Genomic DNA, 25,979 nt, shown 5'->3' with positions numbered 1-25,979 from the left:
TTGGCCAACATCGCATTCTGGTACAGCCTTTTTCCAAATTTGTCCATGAATTTACCCTCTCTGCCAGGAGGGACTGAAGCATACACACTAGCCCCCTTAGACTTTTTGAGTGTGAATTCAACTAAAAGGGACTCATGAGGTAGTTGGGGCTTGTCAAACCCAGGAATGGGAATGACTTTATATAAAGAGTCCAACTTGCGGGGAGCTCCAGGTACAGTTAAAGGAGATTCTAAATTTTTATAAAAGGTCTCTCTCAAGATGTCATGGAGAGGTAACTTAAGATATTCCTTTGGAGGCTGGTCAAAATCCAGTGCATCTAGAAAAGCTTTGGATTTCTTTGACTCAGCCTCCAAGGGGATGGAGAGAGAATCACACATTTCCTTCAAAAAGGAAGAAAAAGAGGACACATCTGGTCTAGAGGAAGGTCCCAAAGCAGAAGGGTCCTCGTCACCAGAGGAGCATTCCCCTTCAGAAAGAAGAGGATCCTCTGAATCACCCCACAAATCAGGATCTCGAACTTGAAAACTCCGGTCCCGAGATTCTGGTGTGGAGGGTTCTAGGTGACGAGATTTGCGAAGCGATTTCCCTGACCTGATCGACTCGGTACCGGGAGATGTCACTGGATGCACCGGAGCCGAAGTCTGTACAGCCTGATGGTGAGCTCTCGGCTCTGGTGCAAGAACTGGCATGGAGACTGAGGAAGCAGATTGTACCGGTACCGACAAAGTGGAAGCGGATAAAATAGGGCGTTCCACTGTCGGTACCGGTGGCTCAGACCGGACCGGGACCGGAAGGCTCGGTACCAAGAGTGAAGGAAGAAGGTGTTGCAACTGTTCTTTAAGCTGCACTTGCAGAACAGCAGCTATACGCTCTTCGAGTGAGGGCACCGGTACCGCCTTTTTCTTCTGCGGTACCTGTGGTGCTGCTCTACGCCCCGAGGATGAGGAACCCGATGTCGAGGGGGCTCACCTCTATTGGGGCGGAGCGCTTCCGTGGGCGCCTCGAGGTCGGCAGGATTGGGCTCGCTGCCACCGAGACCGGAGGACGCTCCAACGGGGAATGCTTCTTAGCCGGCTTATCTGAAGGAGTCGACGCCGACGTGGTATCGCGTGGTGTCGATGAGGTGGGTGCCGACTGCGCCGGAGCCGATGTCGGTGTCGTAGAGTCAGACATTTCGGCACCAAAAAGCAATCTCTGCTGGATTTGACGATTTTTCAGAGTTCGCTTTTTTAAAGTTGCACAGCGGGTGCAGGTAGACGCTCGATGGTCGGGACCAAGACACTGTAGACACCAATTATGTGGGTCAGTGAGTGAAATTGGTCGTGCACACCGCTGGCACTTCTTGAACCCGGGTTGAGGGGGCATGAATGTAAAAACGGCTTCAGCCAAATCGAAGGCCGAGGCCTCGATGGTGGCAAAAGGCCCCGCCGGGGCGAAATCGAAAAAAGAAGAAAAAAAACCCCAAATGTTTTTTTTTTTTTTTTTTGAAAGAAAAGAAAATAAAGAAAAAAGGAAGGAAACAATATTTCCTTCACGAGTTTACGCGAGCGGGAAGAATCAAAAAGATTTTCTCACAACGGCCGTTGAGAGAAACGCGTCTTCTTAGCTCCGCGGAAACTAAGAAACTGGGGACCGCGCGCCTCTGTCGGGCGGGAAGGCACTTGCGCGTGCGTGGTGCGGCCTGCCAGAACTTTCCAAGTTCTTAGAGTGCAATCACTCTAAAATTGTCCGTACCGGGGCTCCGTCGGTGCCGTCACCCATCAGTCAAGAATATGCTGCCTGCTTGTCCTGGGATAATGTGTTATCACATGAAGGACAGCAATATCTTCCTTTGCAGTTCACTGCATTCCCCATGTCTACTCACTTGATCTGTTCCAGCAAGGTCCCTGCTTCTTTGGTAATGGCACAGGTGTCTTCCAGGTTCATCTGGACACCATTCCAGACCATGTTCTGCTCCATCAGGCAACTCTCAGCCACTGCCCGAAGTTCCTGTTCCTGAGACACTTGCGCCTTCACCAGTTCCAGATCCTCACACCTCTATGGGAAAAAACAGACAAACCCCTCATGAGTTAGTACCCCCAGTATGTGCATATAAAAATAATAACATCTTCTCAAAACATGTGGTGTGCCCTCCTTCTGTTAAGGTGGGAACTCTATGTCCAAGCATTACCCTAAAGAAAAGCAGCCCAATTTCAGATTTACAGTGGGCTCCAAAGCCTTCATTTTACTTAAAGGCCTTTATGAAGCAACACAAACAATTCCTTGAGGAAATAATAATTTATCTGCATGCCACAGGAACACAGAAATGGAGATCCTTTAGTCACTATTTCAGAGCATTATGCAGTGCTAAAGCTCCCACAGGACTCTTGAAAATGGCTGTAAGAGCTGTTCCCTGGGGACACATCACAATTTTGATGAAAGCTTCATAATTAAATACACTTAAAACAGTGGTCTCAAACTTGTGGCCCGGGGATCACATGTGGCCCACCAGGTACTATTTTGAGGCCCTCGGTATGTTTATTATAATCACAAAAGCAAAATAAAATAGTTTCTTGATTATATGTCTCTTTAGCTATAAATTGCAATATTATTATTAAGACTTAGCCAAAAGGAAAGATTTATAAACTATAAAGAGTTTTACCTCATGCAAAATTGTCACCCGCTACAATAAAATCCTTAGTACGCATGCGCAGTTGAAACTCCGTGGCTCCGTGTCGCCGCATGCGCAATAGGAGCCTTTGGCAGTTTGCGATGCGTGCGGCGGTTTCCCCAGCAACGTTTCTGCTCTGATCTCTGACACCGGCTGACTTCTGACGACGCCTCTCCTTCTCACCCCCAGACTGGCAGTAGCTGTGGGGCATTTGGTAGGCCGGTCCACTTCGATAATGCGAGGTGGGCCGGGCTAGCAAAAGCCCCGAGGCTGCCCGGCCTAGCGAATGCTGGACAGTGAGCAGGTAAGGGAGACGGGGAGGTAAAAGGAATGGAGAAAATCTACTGCTGGACAGGGGGAGCAGGGAAGGGGTGCTGCTGGACAGGAGGGAGGTAAAAGGAAGGGAAAAGGGCTACTGATTGACAGGGGGAGCAGGGAAGGGATACTGCTGGACGGGGGGAGGGGGGAAGGTAAAAGGAAGGGAGAAGAGCTATTGCTGGATAGGGGGAGCAGGGAAGGGGTGCTGCTGGACAGGGGGGAGGTAAAAGGAAGGGAGATGGGCTACTGATTGACAGAGGAAGCAGGGAAGGGGTACTGCTGGACGGGGGGAGGGGGAAGGTAAAAGGAAGGGAGAAGAGCTATTGCTGGACAGGGTGAGCAGGGAAGGGGTGCTGCTGGACAGGGGGGAGGGAAAAGGAAGGGAAAAGGGTACTGATTGACAGGGGGAGCAGGGAAGGGGTACTGCTGGATGGGGGGAAGGGGAAGGTAAAAGGAAGGGAGAAGAGCTATTGCTGGACATGGGGAGCAGGGAAGGGGTGCTGCTGGACAGGGATGAAGGTAAAAGTAAGGGAGAAGGGAAGAAAGACAGGGGGAGAGAGACAGAAAGAAAAAAAGACAGACAGGGTGTAGGGAGAAAGACAGAAAGAAAGAAATGTCTAAGCCTACACATCTATTCTAGCACCTGTTAATGTAACGGGCTAAAAAACTAGTTTCTTTACTAAGACATTAACTATTTTTTCTGAAGCCCTCCAAGTACCTACAAATCCAACATGTGGCCCAGCAAAGGGTTTGAGTTTGAGACCACTGACCTAAAAGGATCTCAACTCGCTTATGTTCCCTTTTAATTTACGGCAAAATGCTATGAGTGCAGGTGAATGGCTTCCTCTCTGTGTTCAAGCTCCCATTACAGGTATGTTTCAGTGGGTTGACTAACTGATGATGTACAGTGCTTTGCAAACATCTTTGTATCCTTGTACAGTGGTGCCTCGCATAACGGACGCCTCGCACAGCGAACGCTGCGCACAACGAACTTTATGTCTTGATCCGTACAACGAACTTCGTTTCACACAACGAAGTCGCCCGAGCTGCATCCTTCCGCGCAGGCACTGCGCTTAACTGCCCTCTCTCCGCCTGGTTCCCTCTTGCCCCCCCCGACTCCCCGACACGATCGGGGCAAAAAGGAGCCCAAGCCCTCTTGCCCCGCCGATTCCCCAACTCCCCACACAATATCGGGCCAGGAGGGAGCCCAAGTCCTCCTGGCCACGGCGACCCCCTAACCCCACCCTGCACTACATTACGGGCAGGAGGGATCCCAGGCCCTCCTGCCCTCGACGCAAACCCCCCTCCCCCCAACGACCGCCCCCCCCAAGAACCTCCGACCGCCCCCCCAGCCAACCCGCGACCCCCCTGGCCGACCCCCACGACACCCCCAACCCCCTTCCCCATACCTTTCTGTAGTTGGCCGGACAGACGGGAGCCAAACCCGCCTGTCCGGCAGGCAGCCAACGACGGAATGAGGCCGGATTGGCCCATCCGTCCCAAAGCTCCGCCTACTGGTGGGGCCTAAGGCGCCTGGGCCAATCAGAATAGGCCCGGGAGCCTTAGGTCCCTCCTGGGGGCGGGGCCTGAGGCACATGGGCCCAACCCGACCATGTGCCTCAGGCCCTGCCCCCAGGAGGGACCTAAGGCTCCCGGGCCTATTCTGATTGGCCCAGGCGCCTTAGGCCCCACCAGTAGGCGGAGCTTTGGGACGGATGGGCCAATCCGGCCTCATTCCGTCGATGGCTGCCTGCCGGACAGGCGGGTTTGGCTCCCGTCTGTCCGGCCAACTACAGAAAGGTACGGGGAAGGGGGTTGGGGGTGTCGTGGGGGTCAGCCAGGGGGGTCGCGGGTCGGCTGGGGGGGCGGTCGGAGGTTCTTGGGGGGGGGCGGTCGTTGGGGGGAGGGGGGGTTTGCGTCGAGGGCAGGAGGGCTGGGATCCCTCCTGCCCGTAATGTAGTGCAGGGTGGGGTTAGGGGGTCGCCGTGGCCAGGAGGACTTGGGCTCCCTCCTGGCCCGATATTGTCGGGGAGTTGGGGAATCGGCGGGGCAAGAGGGCTTGGGCTCCCTTTTGCCCCGATCGTGTCGGGGAGTCGGGGGGGCAAGAGGGCTTGAGCTCCCTTTTGCCCCGATCGTGTCGGGGAGTCGGGGGGGCAAGAGGGCTTGAGCTCCCTCTTGCCCCGATCGTGTCGGGGAGTCGGGGGGGCAAGAGGGCTTGAGTTCCCTCTTGCCCCGATCGTGTCGGGGAGTCGGGGGGGCAAGAGGGCTTGAGCTCCCTCTTGCCCCGATCGTGTCGGGGAGTCGGGGGGGGCAAGAGGGCTTGAGCTCCCTCTTGCCCCGATCGTGTCGGGGAGTCGGGGGGGGCAAGAGGGCTTGAGCTCCCTCTTGCCCCGATCGTGTCGGGGAGTCGGGGGGGCAAGAGGGCTTGAGCTCCCTCTTGCCCCGATCGTGTCGGGGAGTCGGGGGGGCAAGAGGGCTTGAGCTCCCTCTTGCCCCGATCGTGTCGGGGGTGCCAGGGACCACACGGAGTCACCCACCGTACCACCCGATTCGGGTAAGCGCAGGTATCGGTGGGTGGCTTATTTGCGGGGGGGTGCCTTATTTTACATTTTTTTTCTAAAAAGGGGGGGCTGTCTTATTTGATGGCCCTGCCTTATCATCGGGGAAACACGGTAGAAAAAAAAAAAAATGAACAGTTAAGTCCCAGTTTTTGCCGCTGAGACTCTGCCCTCTCACTGTAAAATTAGACTCTACTTAGTCTGTCTTTAAATTTAAAAAATGTGTGTTGTTTTAAAAAACAATTATGTTTTAGATGTATCTAAATAAAAATAATAACCAAAAATTTATCTTTTTTTATGTCATCTTAGCATATTTTATGCTACAGAACGAATTATTTTTTTTAACATGTATTGTTATGGGAAAACGCGTTTCACACAACGAACGTTTCACATAACAAACTTGCTCCTGGAACGGATTAAGTTCGTTGTGTGAGGCACCACTGTACATTTAAAAAATTCTGCTACCTAAAAAATACAATTCAAGATGCTTTAAGGTAGGTTTTCTTATTTGATCTATATCACACTGGATAGAGGGACTGGATTTCTCTCGCTCCTTTCAGTAATAGCTTAATGTAAGTGAAGTTCAGGAACAATAAGTACCGTATTTTCGCGGATATAACGCGCGCGTTATACGTGATTTTACGTACCGCGCATACCCCTCGCGCGCTATATGCCTGAGCGCGGTATACAAAAGTTTTTAAACATAGTTCCCACCCCGCCCGACGCCCGATTCACCCCCCCAGCAGGACCGCTCGCACCCCCACCCCGAACGACCGCTCGCACGCGCGCCCGGCCGACTCCCCGACGTCCGATACATCCCCCCCCCCGGCAGGACCACTCGCACCCTCACCCCGAAGGACCGCCGACTCCCCAACAATATCGGGCCAGGAGGGAGCCCAAACCCTCCTGGCCACGGCGACCCCCTAACCCCACCCCGCACTACATTACGGGCAGGAGGGATCCCAGGCCCTCCTGCCCTCGACGCAAACCCCCCTCCCTCCAACGACCGCCCCCCCCCAAGAACCTCCGACCGACCCGTGACCCCCCTGGCCGACCCCTCCACCCCCCTTCCCCGTACCTTTGGAAGTTGGCCGGACAGACGGGAGCCAAACCCGCCTGTCCGGCAGGCAGCCAACGAAGGAATGAGGCCGGATTGGCCCATCCGTCCTAAAGCTCCGCCTACTGGTGGGGCCTAAGGCGCGTGGGCCAATCAGAATAGGCCCTGGAGCCTTAGGTCCCACCTGGGGGCGCGGCCTGAGGCACATGGGCCAAACCCGACCATGTGTCTCAGGCCGCGCCCCCAGGTGGGACCTAAGGCTCCAGGGCCTATTCTGATTGGCCCACGCGCCTTAGGCCCCACCAGTAGGCGGAGCTTTAGGACGGATGGGCCAATCCGGCCTCATTCCTTCGTTGGCTGCCTGCTGGACAGGCGGGTTTGGCTCCCGTCTGTCCGGCCAACTTCCAAAGGTACGGGGAAGGGGGGTGGGGGGGTCGGCCAGGGGGGTCGCGGGTCGGTCGGAGGTTCTTGGGGGGGGGGCGGTCGTTGGAGGGAGGGGGGTTTGCGTCGAGGGCAGGAGGGCCTGGGATCCCTCCTGCCCGTAATGTAGTGCGGGGTGGGGTTAGGGGGTCGCCGTGGCCAGGAGGGTTTGGGCTCCCTTCTGGCCCAACTACACAAAGTACGGGGAAGGCGGGTGGGGGTGTCGTGGGGGTCGGCCAGGGGGGTCGCGGGTCGGCTGGGGGACGGGCGGAGGTTCTTGGGGGGGGGCGGTCGTTGGGGGGAGGGGGTTTGCGTCGAGGGCAGGAGGGCCTGGGATCCCTCCTGCCCGTAATGTAGTGCGGGGTGGGGTTAGGGGGTCGCCGTGGCCAGGAGGATTTGGGCTCCCTCCTGGCCCAATATTGTCGGGGAGTCGGCGGTCCTTCGGGGTGGGGGTGCGAGTGGTCCTGCCGAGGGGGGAGAAGAATCGGACGTCGAGGGGGGGCATCAGGCTTTCAGAATGGGGACAGGACTTCAAGGGGGGACAGGCAGATCTTCAAGGGGGACAGGCAGACCTTCAAGGGGGACAGGACTTCAAGGGGGGACAGGCAGACCTTCAAGGGGGGACAGGACTTCAAGGGGGACAGGCACGGAGAGGCGGGGCAGTGCACCGAAAGTCAGGGGGGTGAACGGTGAGTCGGGGCAACCAGAGGAGAGTCGGGGAGGGCGAAAGGAGAGTCGGGGTGGCCAGAGGAGAGTCGGGGAGAGCGAAAGGAGAGTCGGGGTGGCCAGAGGAGAGTCGGGCAGCATGCGCGTTATATGCCTGAGCGCGGTATAGAAAAGTTTTTGTACATATCATCGTGATTTCTGCGCGCTATACCCCTGTGCGCGTTTTACAATGGTGCGCGTTATATCCGCGAAAATACGGTATTTCCTTGCCTCTTGAGGCAATGGAGGATTAAGTGACTTGCTCAAAAATCACAAGGAGAATTTCTGGGATTTGACTGCTGGCTTCTCTTGTTCTCAGTCCACATAGCTCTAGCCATTCCATTAAGCCATTCCTTTCATTCCACTTTCAAAATGAAACAATTACAAAAATATTCAAAAAGTTATTAAGAACAACAACAAAAAAGGGTCTTGCTTGTATAGGTCTTCATTCAGTACTTTGTGGAATGAAATACTTTGCAGTATTAAAAACAAGGAATCATTTATGACTAGAGGCTGACCGAAACGGCTTTTTTTTTTGTTTGTTTGTTTCAAACTGAATTGCAACTGAAACTCATTGCTCAGTTTTGGCTGAAACTGAAAACGCGCACAAATTCCTCTGCTATGGCTCCGACCCCTTCTTCTCTACCAAATGGGAGTTGCCTCCTCCCAACTGCCCTCTACCCTGCTGCATGAGAACGGTGACTTTTCTCCTTCCAACCCAATACAGTAGTTATGAGCTGTGCTCCTCCTCTTTCCACCCCACCATACATTAGTTGTGCACCCCCTCTCCTTCCACCCCTGCTGGACAGGAGTGGACTTGTCCTCAAGTGCCTCTCACCTACACATGGACCCTGCTCCGGGCTACCTTACAAGCCCTGGTGGTCTAGTGGTACAGTTGGGGCAGGAGTGATCCCCAGTCATCCCATATTATCCAAAGTAGACCAATCACTGTAAAAAACAACCTTATCACCACCTTTATTTATCAATATATTGACTCCTCACTCAGATTAGTTGATCATTTAAAGGTAGGAAAAGCCTGAGCCATTAGTGGAAACTTCACTTCAGTGCACAGCTGCACTCACAAAAGTTTCCCAACTTTCATTCATCGGCATGAAAACCTATTCTTTAAGGTTTTATTAATTTTCAACAAATAAGGATTATCAAAAGAAAAATCACTTAGTTCATTACTTTTCTTCCAGCTGTCTCCTGGCATCTCCTGATTTATAAAGAACTTTCATTCTCTGCAGTGACAAAAATAAACTGATGCTGCAGCGTATCAAGGTATTCTTTTATTATTACATCAGGGAATACTCTCCATGATGCTCTTTCTATCCAAAATTCTTAGATTTGGCTTATACATCTCACTCTATGCCAGCTCCATTCAAAATAGCTGCCATGATGTCTAAAGTTATACTTTGGCCTCATCGGACACAAAAACTTCTCCCTCAAGTAGGCAATGCCTCAAGTGTTTCTTTGCAAATGTTATGTAGCATATTCCATGGCCTTTTCTCAGTAGTGGCTGCCTTCTTACCACCTTTCCATATAGGCTATGCTCATGGGGTATCCTGGAATTTTGAACATTTTCCCTGTCTCAGAGAAAATTATCTATTTGGATTAAATTTACTTTAAAAAAACTAAAGAGTCTTTAACCCATGGCTACTGACACTGACTGAATGGTCCACTTGAGAGAAAATGTTTTGGTAGTGTTTCCCCTTTACAATGATAGACTTCACAATGCCCTAAGAGATATTCAAAAACAGTGAGGAAAGATATAAGAAAATCTCAACCTGTACCTATGAAAAACGTTATTTCAGAGTTATTTTAGGATCTTCATCTTTGCTTCAAATTCATACAAGAGAAAAAGCTTGATTCCTCAAGCAGGAGTATTCAAAATCAGCTTAAACTACTGTGACTGGACTGATTTTAGCCTTATTTAAATGATTATGGGTCTTGTTAAAAGAAGTTTTTGGACAGTTAAGGTTCCTTGCACCTTAACAGTTTTTGCATTTGCTATGATAAAGCATATGAAGACTTATACAATCCAGATTTTTTTCCTCATTTATCCTTAAAGTGTTTTTGCTATAATTAATCATATTGAAAGTGTAGATCTACTTTTGTGAAGATCAGTGGAACAAACCTTACTTTAATGCATTCTGAATTGTATTTTTAAAGACAGCAGAATGTGAAAATGTAAGGTGTAACGACTCATTTCATAATTCCCTTTTATTTGATATATTATCAATCACAAAGCCTAAACAGTTTACAGTTAAAGATCAAAATCTAGGGGAGAAACAGACTCAGGTGACCACATAAGGTGACAATAAAAGTCTTAAATAATTCAAGTTAATCCTAAAATAGGGTAAAAAGAAGGATAGGAAATTAAGAAACAATGACTTAAAACCCTATGCTGGGTGCGATAGTCTGAGCCAAGTTTATAGCTGAAGAACTAAGGTGATTCTAAGCTTCAGAAAAAGCCTGGGTGAAATAAATTTTTTTTAAGCAGACAAATTTCTTAAATAAAGCTTTAAGACATACATCAAGAGGCAATACATTCCAAAGTGTAGAAGCTATCATGATGAATCAGGAATGCCTAGTCCAGTCTAGATCAGGGGTTCTCAGCCCTGTCCTCAAGATACACTTAGCCAGTCAGGTCTTCAAAATTTCTACAATAAATATGCATGAGAGACAGTACATGTAGATAATCATGCATATTCATATTCAATGTCAATCTTGAAAACCTGGCTGGCTAAGTGTGTCCCCAGGACCGGGTTGAGAACCTCTGGTCTAGGTGAATATGCAAATGGGAAGATATGACAAGAACTTAAGGTTATGCTGAGAGGAATGAAGTGAACTGGCTGCAATGTAAGGTATGACTAAACTGTAAAGGAAAAGGGAAATGCCAGTGTAGAAAGCCTGATATGTGATACAAGGAATTTTGAATGAGATCCAATAAGCTACTGGGAACCAATTCTCGGTGCATAGCACAGGGGTGGCATGATATTATTTCTCTACATTGAAGAGTAATTTTACATATCCTGTTTAGCTGTAATCTTTAGACATGTGAAAACTTCTGCCCTTGATACAGAGAATTACAATAATCAAGATGTGAAAAAACCAGAAAGTGTAGAAGGCGGCATAATTGTTTTAGGTCCAGAAAGCTTTTTTTCCCATTAGATTTGAGATACAGGGTCAAAGGTTAGACAGTGATGCAAAGTAATGCCCAATGTTTCAACAGAATTCTGGAAGGGGATTAGAACAGCATCCATCAGTTCAGTTCATGCATTAAAGTGTCTGTGTTGGAAGACAGAGCACCTGCCGGCTTTCTCACTGCTCAGCTAGCACCAAATTTCTTTTGGCAGGGTTTGAGGATCCCTGTCAGCAAAGGTATGATGCAGTGGCACCTGAGGCGGGAGGGAGGGAGGAAATGCTTGGCCCCCCACTCTACTCCTATCCCCAAACCAAAATCCTGGGCTTTTACGAAGGTGCGCTAGGGGCTTAACGCGCGGAATAGCGCGCGCTAGCCACTACTGCCTCCTTTTGAGCAGGCAGTAGATTTTCAGCTAGCGCGTGCTAATCCGGTGCTTGCGATAAAACCGCTAGAACACCTTCGTAAAAGGAGCCCTTAATGTTACTCCTAAGCTTCTATTTGGGATATATCCTCGGTCCTGCTCTTTGAGGAAGGGTTTTAGGCCCTTTTATCGTTGGTCTATGCTGGCATTGCTGAGGGTGATATTGCCTCAATGGCTCTCATCTGACCCTCTATCACTTCAGCTGTCTCCACCTGAAAGTTTATCATTTACAAAATTCATCAGGCATCTAGATGGGATAGGCTCTACCAATTAAAATGGAAAATGAATCTGAGCCTAGAGTTGAGCCGTTTGATGCTTTGGACTATAAGGAATAGCCGTAAGATTGCCTCAAGCTTTCTTTTTACAATCCAATAAAGGATGCCATGCTTAAGAACTGGGAAGCTCCTCTCCTAGTGCCAGTGGCTCCACGCAAACTGGACTCTTTATATAAAATTCAATCTTGTCCAGCCTCAACTGCAGCATCAATCATGTCTGGCGGAATCTGTTTTAAAGAAGGCCAGCAACTCCAAAAAATATACTAGTTATTCCTCCTGGCAGAGAGCAGAACCCTAGATAAATTTGGCCGTAAGGTATTCCAAAGTACCATGTTAACCAGTAGGATCCTCAGTTACAACTTTTACATGACATTTTACGTGAAACAGCTAGTACAAAATTTATCTCACTATGAACAAATCCTTACAGATCATCTAAATGAATTCCAGCACATTTCTAATGATCTTATAGAAACAAGAAAATACATGGCACGTTTTGTCTTTGATGCTTTTGATGTCACCTCACACACATCAGCAGTTTCCCTTGCTATAAGGAGACAGGCATAGCTCAGGAAGTATGATCTGGATGTCAACGTTCAGGAGTGATTAGCTAACATCCCTTGTCTTAGAGATAAGACTAAAGAAGCAACCCAGAAGAAAAAAAAAAAAGACACAACCCAGAAGAAGCAACCCAGAAGAAAAAAAAAAAAGACACAAGGATTCTACGACTACTTTGTCTTCTGCTAAAGAATCTGAACCTCAAAACAACAAGGTGTTTTTATTACTCCAAATGCAGATATGATCCACCTCTTCTAGAGCTCCCGCTCAGGGGGGTCCCAGACAACAGCATGCTAAAAAATCACAAATAAAGACAACAAAAATCTCAGCAGTCTTTTTGATCTTGTACTAGAGAGCTTAGCCAGCATTCTACAAGCCCTTCCACAAACTCTTCAACAGGAGGTCATCTCATTTACTTCTAACAATGATGGACCTGAATAACAGACCACTGGGTCCTCTTCCAGAGCATGAGACACGGTTATGGCCTTCTTCTCCACAATAAACCTCTAAACCATCCTTCAAGAGAGTTCTTTTTCAACTACTATCAGTAGATCCTCCTTTGTCAAGAGCTCTCAGCTCTCCTCCAGCTCAAAGCCACAGAACAAATTCCTGTGCAGGAAAAGGGCCAGGAGTTCTACTTCTGGTATTTCCTTATTCCAAAAAAGACTGGAGGACTCTATCCAATTCTAAACCTCTGTGCACTCAACATATACTTAGTGAAGGAGAAATTTTGAATGGTCTCACTAGAAACCCTATTGCCACTTTTAGAGAAAAACGACTGACTCTGCTCTCTAGACCTCAAGGAAGTCTATACACATATTCCCATCCTCGAAGCCCACAGAAAATATCTTCGCTTCCAACTGGAAACACACCACTTCCTATACAGGGTACTTCCGTTTGGACTAGCATCAGTACCCAAAGTGTTCATAAAATGTCAAGTGGTAGTGGCAGCAATCCTCTGATCACACGGTTTCCATGTGTTTCCCCATATGGACAATTGGTTGGTTATCAAGACTCAGAAAGCGCAATTAGCCATACAGTCAACGATTCGTCTACTCGAACTTCTAGGCTTTACAATAAATTACGATGAATCACATCTATAATCTACTAAGACTCTGGAATTCATTGGAACATGGCTAGACACAGTTCTACCTCAACAAAGACTCAACACCCTATTGCAAATGTGCCAGAAAGTGGACAATCTTTCCAATATTACTACACAACAAATGCTATGTCTTCTAGGCCACATAGCATCCATTGTTCATGTAACTCCTTTTGCTCGTCTGAATCTCAGAGAACCCAAGTGGATTCTTTCAACCCAATAGACTCAATACAGCGACTCACTATCCCAGAAAATACAGGTATTCTCAATCCTAATCCTTTGGCAATCCTTATAGTGGTGGATGTTACCAACCAACTTCACAAGATGACTTCTATTCTACACTCCTTCTGTAGTACTTGCAGGCCTGAAAGGACCCGGGGTCTGAAAGTCTAAGAATAGCATTATATATTTTCATGACTTATTTGTCTCTTTTGACTGTTGCTCTAGCTGATTCATAGTTCTAGCCAGCTCCACCTGAGTTCTTGTCAGTATTACTTGGTAGTGTTTATTGGTTGTTTTGCAGAGAGAACAGCTGTCCTCTCTGATTGTATTTGAACCTTTGTATACTGATGATAGCAGGCAAATGACTTGTGTTTGGTTTGAAAGATAAACACTGCATGTGAATGTCTCTATAAAAGGAAGCTCCTCAGTGTGGTTATGCTTGTAGCTCATCTGCGGAGTGAACACGTGCATTGCCCAGAAACCCCTCCCTTGGGAGAAGCTCCCCGCCTGACCATAAAGGGCTACCCAATTTGTGAGAGGCAGAAGATGGACAACCCATGGTAAAGTATTAGTTATATTTTTCCAGGGATTCCAGACAAAGTTAGACAAGTTCCTGTTGAACCAGAACGTATGCAGGTAAGGCTAGACTCAATTAAGGCACTGGTCTTTAACCTAAGGGCCACTGCGGGAGCGGACTGCAGGGTACGATGGACAGATCTGACCCAGCAGCGGCAATTCTTATGTTCGTATTGTGTGTTCTATTCGCTTTATAGAACTCAGTGGGTTGTCCAACGTGTTTTGCACTGGCCCGTTGTATGGTACGGCTAGGCAGAACACCTCCACATCACATAAGAACATAAGAATTGCCGCTGCTGGGTCAGACCATTTATCCATCATGCCCAGCAGTCCGCTCACGCGGTGGCCCCCAGGTCAAAGACCAGTGCTCCAAATGAGTCCAGCCTCACCTGCGTACGTTCCAGTTTAGCAGGAATTTGTCCAACTTTGTCTTTACTCTCTGGAGGGTATTTTCCCCTATAACAGACCCCGGAAGAGCATTCCAGTTTTCTACCACTCTCTGGGTGAAGAAGAACCTCCTTACATTTGTACGGAATCTATCCCCTTTCAACTTTAGTGAGTGTCCTCTTGTTCTCTCTACCTTGGAGAGGGTGAAAAACCTGTCTTTATCTACTAAGTCTATTCCCTTCATTATCTTGAATGTTTCAATCATGTCCCTTCTCAGTCTCCTCTTTTCAAGGGAGAAAAGGCCCAGTTTCTCTAATCTCTCACTGTACGACAACTCCTCCAGCCCATTGACCATTTTAGTCGCTCTTCTCTGGACCCTTTCGAGTAGTACTGTGTCCTTCTTCATGTATGGTTACCAGTGCTGGACACAGTACTCCAGGTGAGGGCGCTCCATGGCCGGTACAGTGGCATGATAACCTTCTCCAATCTGTTTGTGATCCCCTTCTTAATCATTCCTAGCATTCTGTTCGCCCTTTTCGCTGCCACCGCGTGGACAGCTTCATCGACTTGTCGATCAGAACTCCCAAGTCTCTTTCCTGGGAGGTCTCTCCAAGTACTGCTCCGGACATCCTGTATTCGTGCATGAGATTTTTGTTACCGACATGCATCACTTTACACTTATCCACATTGAACCTCATTTGCCATGTTGATGCCCATTTCTCGAGCTTGATTATGTCACGTTGCAGATCTTCTCAATCCTCTTGTATCTTCACTACTCTGAATAACTTTGTATCGTCCGCAAATTTAATCACTTCACTCATTGTACCAATGTCCAGATCATTTATAAAGATGTTGGAGAGCATGAGTCCAAGCACCGAGCCCTGCGGCACCTCACTAGTGACGCTCTTCCAGTCCGAGTATTGTCCATTTACCCCCCGCTGTTCCCTATGCTCCAGCCAGTTTTTAATCCACATGAGTATTTCACCCTTGATTCCAAGGCTCACAATTTTCCAAAGTAGTCGTTCATGTGGAACCTTGTCGAAATCCTTCTGAAAATCCAGATATACAATGTCGACCAGGTCGCCCTTGTCTATCTGCCTGTTTACTCTCTCAAAGAAGTGCAGCAAGTTCATCAAACAAGATCTGCATTTGCTGAAACCGTGTTGGCTGGTCCTCATCAGACCGTGTCCGTCAAGGTGATCAATGATTCGGTCCTTTAACAGCGTCTCTACCATCTTTCCCGGTACCGAGGTCAGACTCACCGGTCTGTAGTTTCTCAGATCTCCCCTCAAACCTTTTTTGAAAATCGGCGTAACATTCGCCACCTTCCTGTCTTCTGGAATCTTTCCCAATTTGATCGAAAGATTGGCTATTAGTTGAAGCAGTTCAGCTATATTCCCTTTCAGTTCCTTGATGACTCTCGGATGGATGCCATCCAGTCCCGGGGATTTATCGCTCTTAAGTCTATCAATCTGCCTGCATACCTCTTCTAGACTGACCGTCAACCCTGTCAGTTTCCCGTCTTCGTTTCCAGCATATAGCTTGATGGGTTCCGGTATGCTGTGTATATCCTCTTCAGTAAATACAGATGCAAAAAATGTGTTCAGTTTGACGGCGATTGCTTTGTCCTCCTTTAGCGCTCCCTTTATTCCATGTCATCCAACGGTCCCACCGCTTCCTTTGCGGGTCGTTTCCCCTTAATATATCGAAAGAATGGCTTGAAGTTTTTCGCCTCCTTGGCTATTTTTTCCTCATAGTCTCTTTTGGCCCCTTTTACTGCCTTATAAAGCACCTGCGTTGATGTTGTTTGTGCTTATTCCAGTTTTCATCCGTTCTTGACCTTTTCCATTCCTTAAATGAAGTTTTCTTATCTCTGATCGCTTCCTTCACCTCTACAGTGAGCCACGCCGGTTCTTTGTTCTTTTTTCTCTTGGATCCCTTGTTGATACGCGGTATATATAGATTTTGCGCCTCGGTGACTGTGTTCTTAAAAAGGGACCAAGCTTGCTCTACCGTTTTTACAGTGCTTATCCTCTTCTTAATCTTTTTCCCCACCATGAGTCTCATCCCTTCATAATTCCCTTTTCAGAAGTTCAGTGCCGTGGCCGTTGTTCTGAACCAATGTTTTGCCCCTGCGTCCAGATCGAAGTGGATCATGTTGTGATTGCTGTTTCCCAGCATCCCTTCTACTTCTACACCTTGTGCCGGTCCTTGCAGTCCATTTAGAATTACGCCCAGAATTGAATTTCCTTCTTTTGTGTTTTCTTTGACAAGTTGTTCCAGGAAGCAATCGCCTACGGCATCCAGGAACTTGGTTTGCCTAGTGCAACTGGAGGTGCCTAGGTTCCAGTCTATCCCCGGATAGTTGAAGTCACCCATGATAACTGCGTTGCCTCCCTTGCAGTTGCGTTTAATCTCATCCGTCATTTCTCCATCAATTTCTTCGGTCTGCCCTGGGGGTCGGTAGTAGATGCCGATCTTTGTTTCCAGTCCATTTGTTCCCGTAATTTTGACCCATAGAGACTCTAACTTATCCGTCTATTGTGGAGTGTTTTCTCCAGCAGATTCAATTCCCTCTTTGACATATATGACAATGCTCCCACTTTTTTGAACTACTCTGTCTCTGCGATATAGTTTGTATCCCGGTAGCACAGTGTCCCAGATGTTTTCCTCAGTCCACCATGTTTCCGTAATGCTGATGATGTCCATGTTATCTTTTTTGTGCCATAGATTATAATTCACCCATCTTATTCCTTAGGCTCCTTGTGTTCGTATACATACACTTGAGTTTGTGGCCTGTTCCTTTCTTGCATTTCCTTCCTTCTTGTGTCCCTTTCGATCTGTCTTGCCTGTGATCTGGTGAGTCTTCCCCTCTATCTTCCTGCATGGTATCCTTTGGGTGTACTGGTTCCTGAACCATCGACTCTCTCTCACGGTCGATTGTCAGCTTTCCCCTTCTTCCTAGTTTAAAAACTTCTCAACTTCTCTCTTGATGTTGCTTGCAAGTAGCCTCGTTCCGTCTCTGCTGAGGTGGAATCCGTCCTTCCTGAATAGCTTGCTCTTCCCCCAGAACGTCGTCCAGTTGTGCACGAAGTGAAATCCTTTTTCCTCACACCAGGGCTGAATCCACGTGTTGACTGCTTGCAGCTCCATCTGCCTCTTCACGTCGGATGTTAACAGATGCCTCCATGCTCGGCTGGACTATCTCCATTCCCAGAGCAATTGGACTCCCAAGAATACTCCACATCAATCTTCTTGAACTGCAAGTAATCAAAAAAGCTCTACACATTTTCCAGGATCGCCTACTCAGTCAGGTAGTTCTCATTCAAATGAACAATCAGGTAGACATGTACTATGTGAACAAACAAGGAGGTACAGGGTCTTGCCCATTATGTCAAGAAGCAATTGAAATTTGGTCCTGGGTTTATCTAGCAGGGAAGCAAAACATCTTAACTGACAAGTTGAGCAGACTCCTTCAATCTTATGAATGGTCACTGAACTCAACTGTTTTACATTAGACATTATTGGATTGGGGGACCCCAGAAGTGGACCTTTTTTCATTCCCCCCCCCCCCAATCACAAGCTTCAACTCTTCTGTTCAAGACTCTACACACAAAATTAACTGGTGTCGAATACGTTTATCCTCAACTGGCGAAAACAGATTCCTGTATGCTTTTCCTCCCATACTTCTACTAAAGAAAACTCTACTCAAACTTCACCATGAACAAGCTACCTTCATTTAAGTAGCACCTTTGTGGCAGTGGCAACCATGGTTCCCTCTCCTACTTCAATACAGCATCCATGAACCCATCACACTCCAATTCTTTCCAATGTTGCTAACAGAAAACGAAGGATCTCTGCTCCATCCAGACCTACCTTCATTAGCACTCACAGCATGGTATCTATCATCCAACCACTAGATATTTCAATTTTCTCTGCACCAGTAGCAGCTATCATAGAAGAATCTAGAAACCTTTCACACAGTGCTGCTATCACTTCAAGTGGATTCGCCTCACATCTTGGTGTAACTCATTAGATCCAGTAAATTGTCCTATTCCATCCATTCTGGACTATCTGTTACACCTCTCTACCTTTGGCCTCAAAACTACTTCCATCAGATTTAATCTCAGCACTACCACAGCCTAACATTTACTCCTCAATAAGAAACCAATGTCAGTGCATCTTCTAGTTTTCAGATTCATGAAAGGGCTCTTTCATACAAACCCACCATTCAAGCCTCCTCCAATTCCTTGGGATCTTAAAGTGTTCCTTTATGCACTGATGAAGACTCTATTTCAACCACTTTCCAATTCATCTCTAAGATATCTTGCTTGGAAAGTACTATTCGTAATAGCTCTCACATCTCTACGTAGAGTTGGTGAACTTCAAGCACCTGTGTGCTTGATCCACCTTACACAATGTTCTATTATGACAGATTAGAACTCCATACTCATCTCAAGTTCCTATCTAAAGTCATTTTGCAATTTCATCTGAATCAGTCTATGGTTCTACCTGTCTTCTTTCCAAAACCACATTCTCACCCTGGTGAAGTAGCACTTCACACATTAAACTGTAAACGTGCTCTGACTTATTATCTGGATCGCACCAAGGCTCGCAGAACCTCCACTCAGCTGTTCCTGTCATGCGATCCAAATGGAGCTCCTGTCATCAAAAGAATCATCTCAACATGGCTGGTGGACTGTATCTCCTATAGCTATACTTGGACTGGGCTGATGCTAGATGGTCGTGTAACTGCACATAAAGTTAGAATTATAGCGACTTCTGTAGCTCATCTTAGTTTCACGCCTACTGAAGACATCTGTAAGGCAGACAGACACCTGGTCCTCAATTTATACCTTCACTTCCCACTACTGTCTGTGGCACATTTCAGATGGGATAGTTGGTTTGGCCAAACAGTTCTACAAAATTTATTTTCTATTTAAACACCAGTTTCCCTCCATCCCTAATAGAATATACTGCCTGCTTGTCCTGGGATAAAGCACAGTTACTTACCTAAAACAGGTGTTATACAAGGACAGCAGGCAGATATTCTCACAACTCACCCTCCTCCCCTAGTTGGCTTCTTAGCTTTTCAAATGAACCGACACAAAATCTGTGAGCCGACGTCAGGCGGGAAGGCACCTGCGCATGTGTGGTACAAGCAGTCTCGATACTCAGAAAAGTTTAAAGTGACAGTACACTTTTTGCACCATCTATACCAGACTCCATGGATGATGTCACCCACAGATGAGAATATCTGCTTGCTGTCCTCAGATAACACCTGTTACAGGTAAGTAACTGTGCCAGACTTTAAGAATAAATGGGATACCCATGTGGGATCCCTACGAGGGTCAAGATAAGGAAATTGGGTCATTAGGGCATAGACAGGGGGTGGGTAAGCAGAGTGGGCAGACTTGATGGGCTGTAGCCCTTTTCTGCCGTCATCTTCTATGTTTCTATGTTTCTTCTTCTAGTCATTTCTTAGTTTCTGCACATACATGTGTAAACATCTTTCAGGAAAAGGAAACCAGAGTAAGGAAGAGCAGATACATGAAAAACAGACTTGTGCCAGTTCAGTGGGCCCTGGCAAGAACCAAAACTTTCATCAGAGAGATGATGTGCTAGGACAATAATGTTCCCAATCATGGCTAGAAGACATTGCCCTGATTTGCTGTTTTTTTTGTTTGCACTACATAAGTCTCAGCTTCTACACTACTCTTCCAGCTCAGGCTCATTGCAATGCTCATGCTCTGTTTAGAGCAAAAAACTTCACCCCCTTCAAAGAGCTCCAGTATGAGTCTATACTACTCACCTTGTGTAGCTGGATGGCCAGTTCTTGCATCTCTGCCTCCAAGCGGTCTGCGTAAGCCTGCTCTAAGGTATCACTAGGTGGTCTGGTATTGCTGTGCCACCTAGCAATAGCAGAGGTCATTTTTCTCTTAGGTCCAAACAAGCTGGGAGTTTGTGGGAAGAAAAACATGTCATGATTGGCATCATTCGTCTTGACATAAGACATCCCCACAGATGTAATAAGCACACATACAAACAGACCACAAAGCCCATATTATTAACCTAGTCTTCCTTCCTGCTGCAGCTTGTAAACCTTCACCCTCACTTCCTATTGCAAATAATCTTCTGTGCTTGTCCCTGGCTCTCTTGAATTTTGCCACCTTCATTGGCTGCATTAAAAAACTGTTCCAGTCACCCACCAACCCTTCTGTGAAGGAATAAAATCTACATTATTCCTAAACTTTGCTTTCTGTAGACATGTATCATGGCTCTCTAGTCAGAAACAAGGAAGCAGAAGAGAAAATCTCTACAAATCAAAAAACAACAAAAAGGAGTAGGGGTGAACAAATGAATATTCATGGGAGGGTGGGGGGGTAGACTTCAAAATATGGATCTCAGCAATTAAAACACTCTTTCCAGCATTTGCATCAGTCATTATATTTTCTATATCACAAAGCATATTGGACACCACATTGTTTATCCAAACTTAAATCAACTAATGAAAACAAATGTTGGACTTGTAATAAATACAGAAATTTTGGAACTCAGTACGGTCCACCATTCAAGAAATTCTACAAATAACTTGATCATTATTTTATATGGTTATTATAACATAAGAACATGAGAATTGCCGCTGATGGTTCAGACCAGTGGTCCATCGTGCCCAGCAGTCCGCTCACGCGGCGGCCCTTAGGTCAAAGACCAATGCCCTAATTGAGTCTAGCTTTGCCTGCATACATTCTGGTTCAGCAGGAACTTGTCTAACCTTGTCTTGAATCCCTGGAGGGTGCTTTCCCCTATAAAAGCCTATGGAAGAGCGTTCCAGATTTTTACCACTCTCTGGGTGAAGAAGAACTTCCTTCGTTTGTATGGAAACTATCCCCTTTTAACTTTAGAGACTGTAGGTAAGGCTAGTCTCAGTTAGGGCAATGGTCTTTGACCTAAGGGCCACCGCGTGAGCAGACTGCTGGGCACGATGGACCACTGGTCTGATCCAGCAGCGGCAATTCTTATGTTAACTGCTAAATTTGAGTGATATGCAGCTGAAAAGAAGAACGCTGTTAGACACTACGATAATGTATGGCCTCCCTTACAAAATTATATATATATACTTTGATTGATAAGTTTCAGTTGTAATGTACCTTTTACATTGTGTTACGTACATAGATATTAATCAATTCAGATATAATGGCAAATCTGTCATATACTTTCAATATTATCATCAAAGTGTAGTACCACTATGTATTATTAATAATTTCCAATCTTTTAATCATTATCCATGTTAGACATAAGAACATAGGAATTTCCATACTGGGACAGACCGAAGGTCCATCAAGCCCAGTATCCTGTTTTCAAACAGGGGCCAACCTAGGTCACAAATACCTGGCAAGATCCAGAGTACTAAAAATCAGACCTTATGCTGCTTATCCTAGGAATAACATATTTTCAGTCCATTTGATTCAAGGCTCTCCTTAACATAGTTTGTACTCACAAATTTGATCCATCCTGTCACTGTGATATACAGTGGTGCCTCACACAACGAACTTAATTGGTTCCAGGAGCAAGTTTGTTATGTGAAACGTTCGTTATGTGAAACGCGTTTTCCCATAGGAATACATGTAAAAAAAAATAATTCGTTCTGCAGCATAAAATATGCTAAGATGACATAAAAAAGATAAATTTTTTGTTATTATTTTTATTTAGATACATCTAAAAACATACATCTCCCTGTCCTTTTACTTCCACTATCTTCCTATCCCATCTCTATTCCCTTTTGTCCCTCTCCCCATGATCAATCATCTCACCACCTCTCTCTGCCCTCACCCTCAGGGTTCAAGATTGCTTCCACTCTTTTTCCTGTTGTTCTCTCTGCCTGTCACCCTATGATTTAGCATCCCTTCTGCCCTTGTCCAATATTTCCCCTTCTCTCCCTCCCTCTCATCCCCTGCTCCAACATGTGCTTTCAGCGGCCTTCTCCCCCCTTAAGCGTCTTTTCTTCTCCACTCCACCTTTCCTCCCTCCCTGCCTCCACCTTTGTGGCGCTTTTGCACCCGACCGACAACAGAACAGGCCCGGTCGGACAAATCTCCCTGTCCTGTAGCCGCGAATCTAAATTACCTTCTTACAGCAGCTGGATTATTGAAGCTGCTGTAAGAGGTAATTTAGATTCGCGGCTACAGGGCAGGGAGGTTTGTCGGCCGGGCCTGTTGTCGGTCGATCGGGGGACCTGACCAGCTGTGCACATTCTTCGGGGCGGACCGCCCCCTCCCCCCCTCTTTCGTTCGCCATTGCCTTCTTCCTACCTGCCCTGCCGCAGCCGCACACAGCCGAACGGAAGTCTTCCTGATGTCAGCGCTGACGTCGGAGGAAGGGAGGGCTTTGCTTAAGCCCTCCCTCCGACGTCAGCGCTGACATCGGGAAGATTTCCGTTCGGCTGTGTGCTGCGACAGGGCAGGTAAGGAGAAGGAGACTACTCTCGCGGCTCGACCAACCCCGCTGCGATCCAACCCCGCAGGAACCCCGGACTTCGTTGTGTGAAACGAAGTCCGTTGTACGAATCAAGACATAAAGTTCGTTGTGCGCAGCGTTCGCTGTGCGAGGCGTTCGCTGTGCGAGGCACCTCTGTAGTTTGTACCCTGGTATGTCAGTGTCCCATTGGTTATCTTCTTTCCACTAGGTCTCAAAGATGCCTATTAAGCACAGTTACTTACCGTAACAGGTGTTATCCAGGGACAGCAGGCAGATATTCTTGACTGATGGGTGACGGCACCGACGGAGCCCCGGTACGGACAATTTTAGAGTGATTGCACTCTAAGAACTTTAGAAAGTTCTAGCTCGGCCGCACCGCGCACGCGCGAGTGCCTTCCCGCCCGACAGAGGCGCGCGGTCCCTCAGTTAGTATAAGCCAGCTAAGAAGCCAACCCGGGGAGGTGGGTGGGACGCAAGAATATCTGCCTGCTGTCCCTGGATAACACCTGTTACGGTAAGTAACTGTGCTTTATCCCAGGACAAGCAGGCAGCATATTCTTGACTGATGGGTGACCTCCAAGCTAACAAAAAGAGGGATGGAGGGAAGGTTGGCCATTAGGAAAACAAATTTTGCAAAACAGATTGGCCGAAGTGTCCATCCCGTCTGGAAAAAGCATCCAGACAATAATGAGATGTAAAAGTGTGAACTGAGGACCAAGTAGCAGCCTTGCAGATTTCCTCAATAGAAGTGGAGCGGAGGAAAGCTACAGATGCTGCCATTGCTCTGACTCTATGGGCCGTGACAGAACCTTCCAGTGTCAGTCCGGTCTGAGCATAACAAAATGAAATGCACGCTGCCAGCCAATTAGACAACGTACGTTTAGAAACGGGACGTCCCAATTTATTTGGATCAAAGGACAGAAAAAGTTGAGGAACTGATCTGTGGGGTTTCGTACGCTCTAGATAGTAAGCCAGAGCCCTTTTACAATCCAAAGTGTGTAAAGCTTGTTCTCCAGAATGAGAATGAGGTTTTGGAAAGAAAACAGGGAGAACAATGGATTGGTTGAGATGGAATTCAGATACAACCTTAGGGAGAAACTTTGGATGTGTACGCAGAACCACCTTGTCATGGTGAAAAACCGTAAAGGGAGGATCTGCGACCAGTGCATGAAGCTCACTGACCCTCCTGGCAGAGGTAAGGGCAATAAGGAAAAGCACCTTCCAAGTAAGAAACTTGAAAGGAGAGGTAGCCAAGGGTTCAAATGGAGGCTTCATTAAAGCAGAAAGAACCACATTGAGATCCCAGATAACAGGAGGGGCTTTAAGAGGTGGTTTCACGTTGAAAAGCCCACGCATGAATCTGGACACCAGGGGATGAGCTGAGAGAAGTTTTCCATGGACTGGCTCATGAAAAGCTGAAATGGCACTGAGGTGGACTCTGATGGACGAAGACTTAAGGCCAGAGTCAGACAAAGAGAGCAAATAGTCCAACAACGTCTCCACTGCCAGGGAAGTGGGATCAAGATGATGAAGAAGACACCAGGAGGAAAATCTCGTCCACTTCTGATGGTAACATTGCAGAGTGGTTGGTTTCCTGGAGGCATCCAGAATGGAACGAACAGGCTGAGATAAGAGAGTATCATGAGATGTCAGCCCGAGAGATACCAAGCTGTCAGGTGTAGAGACTGGAGGTTGGGATGAAGGAGGGTTTCCTGCTGTTGCGTAAGCAGAGAAGGAAACAGAGGAAGAAGAAAAGGTTCCCTGGAACTGAGTTGAAGTAGAAGGGAGAACCAATGTTGCCTGGGCCACCTCGGAGCAATCAGAATCATGGTGGCTCGTTCCCTCTTGAGCTTGAATAAGGTTCTCAACATTAGAGGCAGAGGAGGGAAGGCGTACAGGAACAGATTCGACCAGTCGAGGAGAAAAGCATCCGCTGTCAGACGGTGAGGAGAGTAAAGTCTGGAGCAGAAGAGGGGCAGCTGGTGATTGTGAGGAGCTGCAAAGAGGTCTATCTGAGGAGTGCCCCATTGAGTGAAGATAGACTGCAGAGTTATAGGATCGAGTGTCCACTCGTGAGGCTGGAGAATTCTGCTGAGTTTGTCCGCTAAAGAATTCTGTGTTCCCTGAATGTAGATAGCTTTCAGGAAGAGATGGTGATCTATGGCCCAATTCCAGATCTTTTGGGCTTCTTGGCATAGAAGGCGAGAGCCTGTCCCACCCTGTTTGTTGATGTAGTACATCGCAACTTGATTGTCTGTGCACAACAAGAGGACCTGAGGAAAGAGAAGATGTTGGAAAGCCTTGAGGGCATAAAACATCGCTCTGAGTTCCAGGAAATTGATTTGATGCTTCTTTTCCTGGGCTGTCCAAAGACCTTGAGTCTGGAACTCGTTCAAGTGAGCTCCCCATGCATAAAGAGAGGCGTCGGTGGTGATAACCAGGTGATGAGGGGGCTGATGGAACAGAAGACCTCTGGATAGATTTGAGGATACCAACCACCATTGAAGAGACTGACGAAGAGATGATGTCACAGATATGTGTCGTGAGCAAGGATCCGTCGCTTGGGACCACTGAGTAGCAAGGGTCCATTGAGGAGTGCGTAGGTGAAGACGTGCGAGGGGCGTGACATGAACTGTAGACGCCATGTGCCCCAAGAGTACCATCATTTGCCTGGCTGAGATGGAAGGCAGTGAAAGTACCTGTTGACATAGAGACTGAAGGGTCTGAAGACGATTGGATGGCAGGAAAGCTCTCATGAGGAGTGTGTCCAGGATCGCTCCAATGAATTGAAGTCTCTGAGTAGGGATGAGATGAGATTTGGGTAGATTGATCTCGAACCCCAGAATTTGTAGAAACAAGATGGTTTGGTTGGTGGCCAGAAGAACTGCTTGAGCGGATGTGGCCTTGATTAACCAGTCGTCCAGGTAAGGGAAGACCTGGAAGTGATGAGAGCGTAGAAATGCCGCTACCACAATGAGACACTTGGTGAAGACCCTTGGAGAGGAGGCAAGGCCGAAGGGCAGCACCTTGTATTGGTAATGAGAATGATTGATCATGAAGCGTAGGTACTGTCTGGAAGCCAGATTTACTGGTATGTGAGTGTACGC

General features: G+C 47.4%; 1 protein-coding gene across 7 annotated transcripts in view; it reads right to left on the bottom strand.

Moving 5' to 3' along the window:
• The window catches only part of ANKS3 (ankyrin repeat and sterile alpha motif domain containing 3), a 121,255-nt gene that overhangs the window by 14,572 nt on the left and 80,704 nt on the right, over nucleotides 1–25,979 (bottom strand). For all 7 annotated transcript variants that reach the window (XR_004541097.1, XM_033963425.1, XM_033963427.1 and 4 more), the window contains 2 exons: nucleotides 20,207–20,348; nucleotides 1,865–2,037 (listed from right to left, as the gene is read on the bottom strand). Coding sequence is in view for 6 of the 7 variants with exons in the window: in XM_033963425.1 (XP_033819316.1) it covers nucleotides 1,865–2,037; nucleotides 20,207–20,348 (315 nt within the window). In the remaining variant the exon portion in view is untranslated. The remainder of the gene's footprint in view (nucleotides 1–1,864; nucleotides 2,038–20,206; nucleotides 20,349–25,979) is intronic.

The sequence above is a fragment of the Geotrypetes seraphini genome, chromosome 11 (assembly GCF_902459505.1).
Source record: "Geotrypetes seraphini chromosome 11, aGeoSer1.1, whole genome shotgun sequence".
Taxonomy (NCBI): Eukaryota; Metazoa; Chordata; class Amphibia; order Gymnophiona; family Dermophiidae; genus Geotrypetes; species Geotrypetes seraphini.
This window is presented reverse-complemented; position numbering and strand designations above follow the sequence as displayed.